At 37.9% G+C, this 14,942-nt stretch overlaps 1 protein-coding gene across 3 annotated transcripts in view; it reads left to right on the forward strand.

The window, feature by feature from the left end:
* Positions 1–359: 359 nt before the first annotated feature.
* VPS54 (VPS54 subunit of GARP complex) overlaps positions 360–14,942 on the forward strand; it is a 52,477-nt gene continuing 37,894 nt past the window's right edge. For 2 of the 3 annotated variants that reach the window (XM_026668434.2, XM_026668436.2), the window contains exons 1-4: positions 360–685; positions 2,639–2,748; positions 9,946–10,107; positions 12,228–12,469. In XM_026668434.2, coding sequence (XP_026524219.1) covers positions 9,972–10,107; positions 12,228–12,469 — 378 coding nt within the window. In that variant the 5' untranslated portion in view covers positions 360–685; positions 2,639–2,748; positions 9,946–9,971. Of the gene's footprint in view, positions 686–1,094; positions 1,215–2,638; positions 2,749–9,945; positions 10,108–12,227; positions 12,470–14,942 lie in introns of those variants that run through there. The other variant, XM_087949112.1, reaches the window with a different exon arrangement.

The following is a 14,942-nucleotide window of genomic DNA, read 5'->3' on the forward strand; positions in this document are numbered from 1 at the left end:
AGAGGGGTAGGGAGGACATGATTTTCTCAGGCCGAACCCCGAAGTAGCTGCGCCAAGCGAATTCAAGCAAAATCAGGCTAAACCGAGACGGGCTCATTCCCCGCTCAGGGAGAAAAGAGCCGCGGATGAGCCAGGAAGGGCAGCGCGGCTGGGGTCGGCCTTGAAGAGCTTCCCATCTCTGACCGCCACCTTTGGTTCCCCCGGGGCTACGGAGGACTCCCCCTGAAGAGGGGCAAGAGAAAGAAAAAGGGCGCAGAGCCCCAGCCCCAGCTCGTCGGGCGGCACTGGAGAGCTGCTCGGCTCCTCCTCCTTCTCCCAGTCACGGCTGCGACAAGAGGCGGCGCTTGCCTGCGGCCGGTGTAGTCGCTGCGCTGCCGCCGGCCGAGTGGCTCGGCCCAGAGTCGCCCATGGTCGCGACGTGTCGCTTTGGAGGCGCCGGGTATGCGCTAGGCCGCGTCGCTGCCTCGGCCTTTTCCGCCGATCAGACCGTAACAGCTGCAACCCCCGCGCGTTGCTGCGGGGCGGAAAACCCGCCGGTCCCCGGGGAGTTCCAGGCCGAGAAGGGCGAAAGCACCGGCGGCTGCTACTACTGCTGCTGCCGCCGCCACTTCTCCGTGCTGATTCCCCCCACCCCTCGCTAGTACCGGGAGAGACGGAGAAGGAGCGCAGCAAAATCCTCGCTAAGGTAGGCCAGGTTCGGACGTCCCCTTTACAGGCAGAAGATGGTAAATTGCAGGCGGCCCCTCCCCTCCCGCTTTTCCCGCATTTCCTTGGTGCGGTTTGCAGAGGACAAGAAGGTTTTCTTTCCCAGGTATCAGGCTACGTCTACTGGACTGGAGCCCTCCTGTCATTTGGAGAAATAGATTTAATAACCCACTCTTTCCACACACACACCCCTACTCCCTCCACTGTGCGCCCCCAAGATAACCTCTCCTTCAGTTTTTCAGTTAAGTGTCTTCTGAAATCCGAACGGCGAGAGGGGGAAAAGCATTGGGTATCATTTTCCGTCTCCCCCTCTTAAATCCCATGAGCCCCACCTGCCCCAGTCTCTTTTCAATTGAAGGCTGTATCCTGTCAGTTTCAGGAAAATTGTTTTACTGGAGCAAAAGGAATGTGCTCTTGTTCTTCATCTCAAGGAAACAAGTGATAATCCCCATCCCACATAAGGGTCTATGTAAAAAGACAGAAGCTACTTTCAGGCCAGGGAAAGTCAGGTCTGTGTTGTATCTTCTTTGCCCCATCAGAGGCACCCCTTTGCCCAGCTAAGGTTTTTTTTAAAGGAAAAGAATAACACACTTTCACTTGAGTGTTGTAGAGAATGGTGTCTTCTTTTTAGAATATGACAAAGTTCACTAGAGAAGACACTTGTAAAAATGCCTTCAGTCCACATTATCCCCTTAGCCTACCCCTTAGCCTAACCAGGGATTCAGAATCCCTGCTTAATTCAAGATACTTATTGGTTTCTCAGGTTTATTAATCTTAATCTTCATGTTCTAAAAAGGTTTGCCTTTGGGGTGTAAGCCTGGCAGTATATGTAAAGGAGATGTGTGTAACTAGTCCATTTAGTTGGGTGTATGAATTGCTATTCTACATGAATGTAAATGTCCTTTACTGTAGGTAGTGTGGTTGGAAGAAAAAGAAATGCAAAATAGAAAGACGGATAATTATATTAGTTTAAATAGGTGGGGATTAATTAGTTATATTACATACACTAATACATAAAATAATACTGATAGATAAGTTGACTTTCATAAATGTGATTAATTTTTTAAAAAGCTTTTCGTGTTGCTTCTGAATCAGTGGCAAAATATAGTCATACTGAGTGACATTACATGCAGAATTTTTCTTAGTTTTCAAATAGCATCAGAGGTCTTTTCTAATGAACTTATTTTCTGATATATCTCAAAATCATGGAGGTTGAAATAGTAATATTTGTAGGTTGTCTTGAAAAGGAAACTGGCAACCTTTAGTAATATCCTAAATGTAAACATACAATATGTTCCTGCATTATGCTTTAAATGCAAGTTATGTGACAGGTGTCCCATGTTTCATTCCTCTTATGAGAAGTACAGTTAAAAACTACCATGGAGAAATCATTTAAATTAAAATGATTTATTTTCAGGATTTTTCAGTACTAAATACTTTGGGTTCTTTATTTGAAAAACAGTCAAATATTGCAAGGGAAATCTTTAAGACAGGTTTTCAACATATGATTTATTTTGTTCCTTTGCTTTTTGTTTTACTCTTTGTGTACGGTTAATATATTAAATGTTCCTGCTAGTTCTTTGGTAAAATGCTGTCTTTTCAATGGCAGTATAAAATTTATTCCTTTATTCCTTTTGATACTTTTAAAAATTATTAAATTCTTGCATCCATCATGATATGTATCATATACATGGTTTTACAATAAAACTATTAATTATATTTTAGGAAGCAGAGCAATATCTATAAGTACAATGGAGCTGCATACATTACACATCCAGATCCTGCCTTATCAAAAGGGAGAAGTTTAGTTTAAGAAGTTACAAAAAATATATTATATGCAGTCTTTAACTTATACCTTTGCTTATTAAATTAATATTTTAAATTTAGAATTAATAATTTGATACTTTTTTCTATCTATACTACTTTTGTTTAGAACTTGGAAAATGGTCATGAATAATATAGTCTCATGATTTTTTAACAAATGAAACTGGAAGAGATATGAGGTCTGCCTTACTGGAAACTTCTTGGAACACTGTTGTTAAGGTATGCAAATTAAGTGGTTTTCATTTGTCAAGTATTTGCAGATTGTGGGCAGTATTTTCTCACAGCCAGTAGATATTAATAATGTGCTGATGCTAAAAGTGTGTATATTTAAAATAAAATGTACAAAGTATAAATATCTTCCTGACATAATCTTTACTTTTGGCTTGGAGGGTTTTATTCTATCATCATAAATGAGCATCTCTTGAAGTAGGCAGCTATAAATGTCAAAAATTTCAAAGTATTCCATACAGTTAGATATACATTTTTAGAGTTAGCCTTTTTTAGTAAGTTATTATTTTTACTAAAGTAGAAGATACGTACGTGAGAAACACTGTGACTTAAGCCTAATTGTTATGATAAATGCCCAGAAACCAAGTTTTGTTTTACAAAATAAATTCAGAACCTAATAGATAGTTAAAATGAATTACACTTATTGATTTTTTTTAATTCAATCATATATCTTAAAATTAGTCCCAGGGGTTGTTTAACTAAAAATGAAAACAGTCAGAATTGTTCCTTTATCCCATAAAACCCTAGGGGAAAAAACTAACGTTTAAAATTAATTTAAGGTTAAAGCATTGTAAATTACATAATAACAAATAGATATAATCTAAAATGGGTTCCCAACCTCTGGGCCATGCCTCACTACCCGGCCGTAGCCTATTTGCAACCAGGTGGTGCACATATGCACAGGCAGCTTCACTCATAACAAGCAGCGAGCTGGCACAAACCCGCATTCAGCTCAACTTGCATAAAAAAAATGTTGGGTCCAGCAATTAATGTTAATTAGCATTAATAAAGCTTCAGAAATGACAAACCTTTATTCAACAGGCTTAACATTTAGACAACTAGAAGAAAGTGCAGAGCTCTCTATATAGCAAACTTAATGTTGTCCTATATTAATTTGTAAAAGAGGCATACGTGCAGTAGACATCTTCAGTAGTCAAGAACATGTAGATAAAGTGAGACAGAGAAAATGAAAAGTACAGATTTATTAGCATCTGGCTGGCTATCCAAAAGTCAAAATACAATTGCGATACATCTGGGTAATGATCAAGTAAAACTCTTTAGAAAGAATTAAACAAATACACACTGTCAGCACTTTTCATTGTGCATTATACTTTTTGCAAGATCAGAAGGACATTAAAAATGCACTGCAGCAAATATATTAGATTTTTCCAAAGTGAAAAAGAGGTTTGTAACAGGAAAGAAAGGATTAGTTGCCCTTGTCATTTGTGTACTAGGTTGGGTGTTACATCATATAGGACCAAAAATGGGAGGAAATGGCCAAATATAGAACAGAACAATTCAGAACTGATAAAACCCTGTTGCCTCAATACAGATAGTTCTCGATGTACGAGCACAATTGAGCCCAGAATTTAAATTGCTAAGTGAGAAATTTGTTAAGTGAGTTTTACCCCATTTTACGACTTTTCTTGCCACATTTGTTAAGTGAATCATTTCAGTTGTTAAATTAGTAACCCGGTTGTTTAGTGAATCCGGCTTCCCCATTGACTTCGTTTGCTGGAAGTTTTCAAAAGATGATCACATGACTCTAGGACACCACAGCCATCATAAATATGGACCAGTTGTCAAGCACCTGAATGTAAATCACATGCCCATGAGGATGCTGCAATGGACAGAAGTGTATAAAATGGTTATCACTTTTTTTCAGTGCCATTGTATCTTCAAATGGTCACTAAATGAACTGTTGTAAGTCGAGGACTACCTGTATATGTGAACTAAATGAATTGGAGGGAGGTTAGTTAAGGTAGGATGACCAACGTTTTCAGTCTAGGAGGCAAACTCTTCCTCTATTTCATCGGCAAAGAGTTAAAAGACAAGAGATCCAAATTTATACGATTCCTAAAGAAGGATGTCTTGATTAATGGTACTGAAAGTTATCTCGTAAATGAGGCCCAGTTGCCAAGCACTCAGATTGCAATCATGTGACCATAGTTGTGTTGTATTGGTTGTAATTTTGAGGTCATAAGTAAGTTTTTCTGAGGCCACTGTAACTTTGAACCATCATTAAATGAACAGTCATAAGTCAAAGGCTACCTGTTCACCCCATGTAATAAATTAAGAGATTATTACTGGTTCAAAAGTAACTCATCCTCAAAGTAACAAGTGCACAAAATACTGAAATGTTATTATTAAATGTAGAGCTTATCTTTATACTGTAATATTCAAGGCATCTTTCAGTATATTAAAATACAAATTGAAATTATGAATTAACATAAAAAGTAAAATAGGAAAGAAATATCCTATTTAAAATCTCTTCAAATGAATTTATTAAAAGCCAAATTCCTGTTTGAATTGTTTTGTTTTTTTACTTCTTCTTTTGCTTGCTAGTACAGATCCCCCAATAGGGATGGGAAAGAAGTGTATCTATTAAGGATTTTAAAAATCCACAGGGTCACAGGAAAATAAGAGTTTTTCAGTAGCTTGTTTCAAAGAAGTATCAGATTTTATAAATCATAAATAGCACTTTGAATTGACTGAAAAAGGACCAAATGCCAGTGAAATTGTTGTAATCAAAGAAGCATGTTCTTTGACCAATAGTCGTCTACCTTCCCTATAATCTGCCCTTTGGCTGATCGATAATAACTTTGCTTTCTCTGAATCAACATAGCTCTTGTTTGCTCTTATCTAACCCATTATCTGCATGTGATCATTGAATTCAGAACTTTACTTAGTTTAGAGTGCAAGGAACAATAGAATTTGATATCATTAACAATTGATTTTGAGAAATCCAGATGGACAGTGCATGCCTTGTATATGGCCTAGGCTTCGCTGTGAGTTGTTTGGGACATAATTAAAAGTTTGGGTTGTGAGCTATTTAGCTTTTGATCAAAGTTATTTAAAAGTCGGTTTATTCCTACCAAATGTGCTTGGCCCATAAAGAAAACTATGGTTATTAAAGTAACTCAGTAATTACCTGCAAGCAGTATGCATACGGTAGATATATTTCTGAAATGCTACTCAGTATATGCTACTATATGCTACTCAATTCCAGAAAGGCTCTGAATTGATTGGAAAAAATAAAGTTAAAATAATTAAGTAGAGGGAAAAAATAAAAGCAAACATTCAATACAAATTTATTTCTCAGCCCACACTGAGGAAAATTGTCCTAGCAGCAAACCCTAGATAGGTTTTGATAGCTTTCCTCCATGCCAGCAAGATTGGTGCTGACCTTAAATGAACACTTCCAAAGAAGCAGAAGAGCAGCAGAAAGGACACAGCATATCTCTATTGTGAAATTATTCTGTTCATTAAAGTGCATATAATTCTAAAGCTTTTCCCGTAAAAAGTAAAAAAATACAGGTAGTTCTCGACTTAACCATTTGTTTAATGACCATTCAAAGTTACAATGGCACTGAATAAAGACTGTTTTTCATACCTAACAACTGTTGCAGCATCCTCATGGTCATGTGATCAAAATTTGGCTGTTTATCAACTGGCATGTGTTTATGACTGTTGTAGTCTTCTGGGTCATGTGATGACCTTCTGTCAAGCAGGGTAAATGGAGAAGCCAGATTCACTTAAGCAAACCAGATCAGTATAGATTAACTCCAGAGCAACAATCAAGTAAACAATATCCCAATCAAGAAACTGCCAAAGAGCCATCAGTAAACAGCTCAACCAAAGAATCTCTAAGACCACCCCCATCCGTACAGACAAGCAAGTCACCAGAATATAAACTGACAACGAACAGCACTCCTTACTATCATCGATGATGTTACCTACTTAGGGTAATGAAACATCTGCAAGAAATCAAGCATGCTCAGAGTGCACCAAGGATCCCTCATTTCAACCCTGAACTACAAATATTCTCCTTTATTGGTAAAACATGTTACTAACTTAACTATAGTTATTTGCTTAAAACTGTGGCAAGAAAGGTCGTAAAATGGACAAAATTCACTTAACGATGTTTAGCAACAGAAATTTTGTGCACAATTGTGGTCATAAGTCAAGGATTACCTGTGTAAGGGTTTTTTTTTTCCTATTGTTTTGGCATGACGGATTTCGGGTTTTTCTGGCTTTCAGGCCTAGTTTTTGGAAAATATGGATATTGCATCTCTTGATGTAATTTTAAACTTTTTAAAACTAATGCTTTTGAAAGAACAGCGGGATAGATTTTTTTTAATGTTTAATATCTGTCCAGAAATAATATTGTGGTCCAAAGAACTGAGATATTGCAAATGATTAGATTGTATAAGTATCAGCATATCAGGATGCTTCTCACTACTTAATGACATCTGAGAAACATAATATACACTAATATTATTCTTTTTCTTCTTTTGATGATTGTTTTTCTAATATGTGAACCAGCCATTATCTTTTTTTTAAAAAACAAGTTTTATTAATTTCAACAACAAACAAATCATTACATATTTAAATCTTTCCTGTATTTCCACAAAAATTTCCCCAATATTCTCATAAAACACAAACAAACACAAACAAACATATAAAAATCTTTTAGTAAAGTACCTTGGCCCCAGTTACCTCTCTTTGTATGGGCAGCGCATTTCACTCTTCACAATTCTATCTTATTTAATCCATCTTAATTAAATCATTATATTTATATCTTTTGCCCATTCATTATCCCTCTATCTCTTCTTATAATAAAAAGAATTTCTCCTGAAATCACTAATCAGAGTATGATGCCTTTCTATCCTCCCCCTTAGTTAGTAAAATTAACATTCAACATAACAAATACCCAATTCGGTTCTGCTTGGTACATTCTATCCACCAAAAATGTTTAAATACATTGTATCCTCCTTTCCTTCAATATTTTATTACATTTTAAAATCAATCATTATTAAAAACTTCAACATTTTAATTTCTTATTAAATCTTAAACCATTCTAATTTACTATTTCAAATATAAATGTTACAATACCATCTTCTGTACCTAGCAGAATCTTTCTTACAGAAGTTTATATTTCATCCTTTGTCCCTAAAAAAATTCCTCTTCTCCCATCCAATTTTAAAACTTTGAGGCTTTTCTCCGCCTTTCCCCTTTCTTTTCTTCCCCCACCAAATCTTCCTACCCCCCTTCTTCTTCTAACCTCTGCCTTGCTGGGATCCCTTCTCTGTTGTGTTCCCTTTTTCTCTTGTTTGCTATCATTATATTTACTTTGCATCATATTTTCCTCTTTCTCAAATGTTTTTTTAGATCTTAAGTCCTTCATTTTCCTTGCTCTCTTCCTTCCTTCTTTCTTAGATAAGTTTTGAAATTCAATAAAGATGGCGTCTTCGTCTTTTTCTTGTTGTTGTTCTTCTGTTTCCATCTATTTCATTGTCTGTTGGTAATTAACCAGCGCCATTTCTAGAAATAGAAAAGCTTTTTCCATACCATCTTTACAGGCTGCTTTTGTTTGCTCATATTCATCCCTCAGGTCCTCAGAAGGAAAAGCCATTATAAATAAATCTTTACTTTTCTTTATTCCTCTTTCTTCTTACACCAACCAGATATTCAGAGAGAAAGGTAAAACAATCCCAAAGTCCACAATCCTCAATAAATCCAAGCAAGCCAAATTTCCCTTCCTCTTCCAGGGGTGGTATCAAACAAAAAAAAAGAGAGTCCAAATGTGTATTTTAAAGCCTTTTTAAAATTATGTTTCTGTCCTCAAGTCTTTAAGGCATCTCCTCCAACAAGATCCAGATTTATATATTTTTTTGTCCTCTCCCTTCCGGCTTAATTCCGCGGGAGGAGAGTAAACTTTCCTTTCAGCACCTCAAAATTGCCGCTTTTTTTCTCTTGTGGAAAAAATCATCAAAAAACCATCTTTTCCAGGAATTAAATTAGATGAATCTCAAAGCCCTGGGTCGACCAAGAATAACTTTCACTTTTAATAACTTTCCTTCTTCCTCCTGCGCATACTTGCCCGGCTGCCGACTTCTTTGTGGCGGCCATTACGGACCGCCGCTGCACCGTCCTGGTAAAAGGGGTTCTGCCGGCCAGGGGGGTCTGCAACACCCCAGACCCTTCCTCCGGATCCCCTTACCTTCAGCTACCCCTGCAGGGCAGCCTTGCTCCGCACCCGTCCGGATCGGAGCCCCAAAACGGCTAGCGCGGCAGGGATCGCGCAGCTTCGTGAATCCCTACCGTCGCGAAGCCGACAAACCGGAAACTCCTGAACCAGCCATTATCTTGACAGATGCAGTGGCTTTTTGAAGTTAATTATCCATAAGATTCTAAATTATGGCTACACACAAATAGCTGTTAGCAATAAATAATTCAATGAAGCTTCATTTTGCAGTTCATTTCAGAGGCCCTTTTCTCTTGAAGGCAGTAAAATGGTGTCCAAAGATTTATATTTATTATTGTACTTTGTATCTCCCTTGTTGTTGGGCCTTTGGTAAGAAAAAAAATGAGGAAAGAGAATGAAAAAGTTACAGTATAAAGGGAATATAACTTGTGATAAAGAAGGGCATGAAATGATGAACCAAATTACATTAGCAAAACAAAAAGAGACAAGAGACAACGTTCATTAAAAAAAAAAAAGGATTGAGGCTGGGAATAGAGTTTGAAGATTCAGGTAACTTGGAGAAAAAGATATTGGGAATTTAGGAAATGTGTATTACCCACTCTCTATAAGATTAATCCATCCAAATTATTCATTGTCATTCCTTTTCTCTGTTACCTACAGCCACTGATAAAGCATTGCAGAGTACAGGTAGTCCTCAACTTACAACCACAATTTATGTTGCTAAAGGAAAAGATTTGTGAAGTGAGTTTTGCCTCATTTTACGAGCTTTCTTGCCACAGGTGTTAAGTGAATTGTCGTTCAATTAGTAGTAACACAGTTGTTAAGTGAACCTGGCTTTCCTATTGACTTGGATTGTCAGAAGTTTGCAAAAGGGGATCACATGATCCCAGGAAACTACAATTGTCATAAATTCATTGTCATGCCATATTCCACATTTTGATCACATGACCATGGGGATATTACAATGGTCATAAGTGTGGAAAACAGTCATAAATCTAAATGAATGGTAAGTCATGGACTACTTGTATATAATCTTTAGCACTTTGGTTGAAGTAATAATTTTTTAATTTGGTTTAATTTTGTGTGAGGTATTGATAGTTACTCTTGTAAATGTTTTCCACTTGTAAGTGCTATATATTTCATTATTCTCCTATGGTGTTTGGACATGTGTAAATAAATATACATATATTTTAATCCAGTATTTATCCAGTAGTGATTTTATGCAATGGCCTCAAGCCACCGGTCTTCACCAGTGCCTCAGTCAAAGAACAATGATGCTTTGTTTAAAAAGGAAATGGATTCTTCCAAATGTTTTCGACCAGTACGCACGCTACCAGATGTGTGCCCCAAGGAACCCACAGGTAGAAATATAAGTTTTGATGTTTAAACTGGGTTGTTTTGTTCTTTCTTTTGTTTGTCTTTTAAAGGGGTAGTTGGATTATTTTTTCATTTATCAAATTGAGTGGTAGTATCTTAAGGACTAGCATATTAGAGATAGATAGATAGATAGATAGATAGATAGATAGATAGATAGATAGATAGATAGATAGATAGATAGATAGATAAGCAAAATATATTCTTAAGAATAATGGATATCAGAGAATGGTCAAGTTATTCAGATAATTGTCAGTGATAAAATTAAAAATGAAACAAAGATGTATTGAAAAGTACGTTATCAGAGCATGCTACTAAAATGTTGTGAATTAACATTCAAGAATAGATTTTGCCTGACAATAGCTCTGAGTGGAATGGAATTTACAGAGACTTAATACAGTAATTCGTTATCAAAGGCTTTTGATAATAAATGTCAATTCTTTGGGATAATTTACAAATAACCTGAAAATAAATATTAGAATACATAATAATCCAAATTGAATGCTTGATATCAAGTTTTGCATTCACCCAGAAGGGAACCTTTTTTTAGAAACGGATGTCTGGCATAACAAGAGAGATTACAAAAGTACAGAATACATTAATCCAAAGGTTAAAATTAAATCCAGAGTCAGTGTATTTATATTCAATATCTGGTGAGTGATGAGAATAATTTTTCTTCTTTATATAAAATATATTATAGCTTTAGAACTATTTGGCATAGATTAAATGACAGAAATTTCCAAGTTACCCAACAACTGGAAATAATAGTGAAATATTGAAAATGTATGGCTTGCTTAGTATTTCACAATAATTTACTCAAATTAGAAGATTAGAAGAACTTTATTGTCATTGTACAAATACAACAAAACTGTGGATGCACCCCAGCAACTGTTCGCAATACAATAAAACCAAAGCACTTAAAAATGAAGATAAGAAAGATAGAGTACCCACGTCTCCAAATAATTATAAGTAAATATTTATTGATATTCAGGCTTTATTGACGTAATGGTGTACAACTTGTATAATACTAAGAATATTCTATTTTCAGCCAGTTTGAATGAATGAAAATTGGAGGACAAGTAGGTCATAAGTATTTTAAATATTAATTTAAAAATCTGAGAATGTGTACAACCCTACCAGTCATTTTTACTGGTAAGAATTAGAGAGTAGACAAATCGCTGTCCTATCTACATATAATTTGGCCTAGTTGAGGTGGTAATTAACAACAGCAGTTTTTACCAGTAGAAGAAAGAATCATTCACTAATCCTTAACTATTGAAATTAAAATGAAGGCAGTTTTCAAATGTATATGACAATATATAGGCCATTTTCAAAATACTCTGTTATTTCATGAGTAAATTGAAAGAGTAAATTAGTAAAGACCTGACCTTTCTAAATCTTGCTTATTTATTTCTTGCTTTTGGGCTTCAGTCCCATAAAAATTCTTAGAAACATTAATGTTATCAGAAAAATAAGTTTCCAAAGTATTGGCAGAAATACAACTTGCAATTGAGCCAGTAAATCAGGACTTAGAAATTAATGAACATAACATTTTTGTGCTATTATTTAAACAAGGTTTTAGCAGGAATAGTTCCAACTTGATTCTGTGCTATCTGGGTAATGGATGGGGCACAAATATTTCTTTCTTCCCTGCCAATGAACTCTGCTACCATTTGGTATGGGAAATCAGCAAACTATAATGGCTTTGCTGTTGTAAAATATTGTAATGGGTGCAGTTTGCTATTCTTAGGATTCACAAAGTATGTTTTTAATGATATCTCAGGTTACCTTCTGGATACAAACTTATTTGCTGCATCATGGAGAGTATTGAAGTGTCCACAATTTTCTATTCTTCTATAAATACTAATATTCATAAAACGAAGAAGAATGTGCTTACTCTTCTGGTTTCAAGAATGTGGTGAACTAAATTCAGATACCTATAAGTCCAGCTAATACATTATCTTGCTCTACAATAATTCTTTAAATACTGGCTTGTATGGTTTAACTACTATAAAATCAGCCTTTGGAATAATTATAAACTTATGCAAAACGTTATTTTGCTAAATCATATTCCATGATTAGATATATATATTTTTTTGTCTTGCAGGTGATCCTAGTAACTTATGTGACAGCCCATCTTTAGTTGTTGATCAACATCGATGGACTATTTATCATTCCAAAGTAAATCTCCCAGCAGCACTAAATGATCCTCGATTGACAAAAAGGGAATCTGATTTCTTTACAAAAACATGGGGACAGGATTTTGTGGACATTGAAATCGTGCCTTCACTCTACCTCCCACAAATCAACAAGGAACATTTTGTAACATACCAACAAGAAGTTGTTCAGGTAAAAATAAATTGCATGTATATATACTAAACTCATCTATATTTGCTATTTAAATTTACTTATTATTAAACTTCAAATGGACTTCCTGGTATCTTTAAATTATTTAGTCCAAATAATGTAAAACCATGAAAGGAACCAACTTGCAAAAATGAATCCTTCTAATGATAATAAACGTATAATATATATAGATACCAACAGAGGTGGGATTCAGCCAGTTCGGACCAGTTCAGCCGAACTGTTTGTTAAATTTTTGGCTAGTTCGGCGAACCGGCTGATCGCCCCACTGGCTGGCCCCACCCCACTCATGCCCCTCCCAGTCACTCCTTATCTCACCTTGGCCGCTTGCCTAGAGTCACGCCCGCAGCCCAGCTGCTCTCTAGTTGCTCTCTGGTTCCTCACCTAGGTCCAGCCTTAGATCTGCAGCACCGCCTCACCCCCGCCCCCTGGGCATGTGCACAGGAGGCTCCACTGGTGTTTGTTTGTTTTTTTTAATGGACAGAGGCTTTCCATTTTCATCCCCTTCTCCTATCGTTGCCTCTGTGCCTGTCGGACCTCTGTGTGACTCTCAGCTCACCTCTCCAACGTGTGTGTGTGTGTGCCTAACATCTCCCCCCTTGCAGCCTGGGGCTGTGACAGTGGAAAGGAAAACTTTGGGAGAGGATGGGGGCTGAGAAAAACAAGGATTGCAAAAAAGAGCTTTCGTTAGTGTGCAGCCTACCATCACAGAAGTTTGTTTGAATGTGGGTATGTGTGCATGCAGGGAGGGGCAGGGGGAGGTGTCTCACTCATTGCAGCCTGCAAGCTCATTGTAGGTTGCACGCTAACGAAAGCTCTCTCTTTTTTTTTTTTTTTTTGCAATACTTGTTTTTCTCAATTCCTACCAGCCCAGCCTATCCTAAACTTTTTCCTCTCCAATGTCACATTGCCGGGCTGCAAGGGGCACACACTAACACAAACATACACAGGCACGAGTCTGGGAGTTGTGAGCTAAAAACCACGCTAAAGCAACCATGTGGGAAGGGTCAAAATGGGAAGTCTCTGTCAGGAGTCTCTGACAGCTTTTAAAAAAGGAAAGGGGGAGGGAGGGAGGGAGGAAAGGAAGGAAGGAAGGAAGGAAGGAAGGAAGGAAGGAAGGAAGGAAGGAAGGAAGGAAGGAAGGAAAGAAGGAGAGACAACTTAGTTGGAGATGCCCCAGTTCAAAAGAGAAAGCAATATTGTGTTCTGTTTTGTCACAGAAAACTTTGTTGGCAATCCAAGTTAAAATTGTTATTCTTGAATTGTGAGTTCTTAGGAAAGTATCCCCTCCTTGTGTGTTGCAAACAACCATTTCCAGTGGGGAAAACAAGACAAAGCAGAGTGGGAAAAATATTTTCTTTTGCTGTATTTCCAGTCTGAATTAGACCATGTCAGGCTCCCTACAGGAGAGCCCTTTTAAGGATTATGTTTTGATAGAAAAGCAACTAACTTACCTCTGTTCCTAAACGCTAAAGCTGTTGTACATAAAAAACAGAGGAGCTCTGATCAACTATCACAGCCACGATTCTGACAGTTTTGTTGTTGTCCATGGACTCTCCCACTAAATCCAAGCACAGGAAAAACTGAGCCTGGTTTGTTCTCAGTCTTTGGCCACAAACTACTTGTAAAAGTGGCATTTGATCACAAGGCAAGGAGGCATCGGGAAATGTTTCCCCTTTTGCATTTGAGCATCCAAGAAGGGACAGGAAAGACAAAGAAAAAGGAAAGAGAAGCAAGGAAGGGAAAACAAGAAAAGAAGGGAAGAAAGAAGAAAGAAAGGAAAACAAAGAGGGAAGCAAAAAGAAGAAAAGGGAAAGAAGAAGGAAAGGAAGGAAGGAGATTATAATGAGAGGGAGTCAGATTCTGAGGGAAGTCCTGCCTTGGCACTTGGCCACTAGCAGCCTGCTGCCCTTTGGCCATCCCCTTGTCCCCTCCTCCTGACCTCTCCTGATGGTCTCCCATTCTATTGCTGAGGATGCTTGGGTTACAAAGCTGGGTCTCCTCACATGGAGAGGGAATGGGCCTCCCTCTGACCCAGACACTTTGCCTAACCCTACCCCTACCCCTATATACACCATGAGTAACGTGCCCAAGGAGAATGAGCACAGCACTAGCAACCTTGAGGTGGAGGTAAGCACAGCTGGAGAAGTGGGGCTGAGCTGTGGGGTCCCAGTGCCCTGGGAGCTTGAGGACTAAGCTCCCAGGCTTGCCCTCCACTGGCCAGGGCTCTGGGTAGCCTGCGCTGCTGTCCAGGGGTCCTTTGCTTGGCCTGAGAGGGATAGCGAGGCTGCTCAGGAGGACAAGGGTATGGCTCTTACCTTGGTCTCACCTTCCTCTGTTGGAAACGATGGATCCTCCCAGACCTGCCTGGACCACCACAGGCACCCTCCAACACGAGCGATGTCGAGCTGGCCACATGATGCCAACCCAGCTACGCCAACTTTGGCCATGACCACCC

Source organism: Notechis scutatus, chromosome 1 (genome assembly GCF_049901735.1).
Source record: "Notechis scutatus isolate UNSWTSFEM ecotype Mainland chromosome 1, rNotScu1.2, whole genome shotgun sequence".
NCBI classification, from domain to species: domain Eukaryota; kingdom Metazoa; phylum Chordata; class Lepidosauria; order Squamata; family Elapidae; genus Notechis; species Notechis scutatus.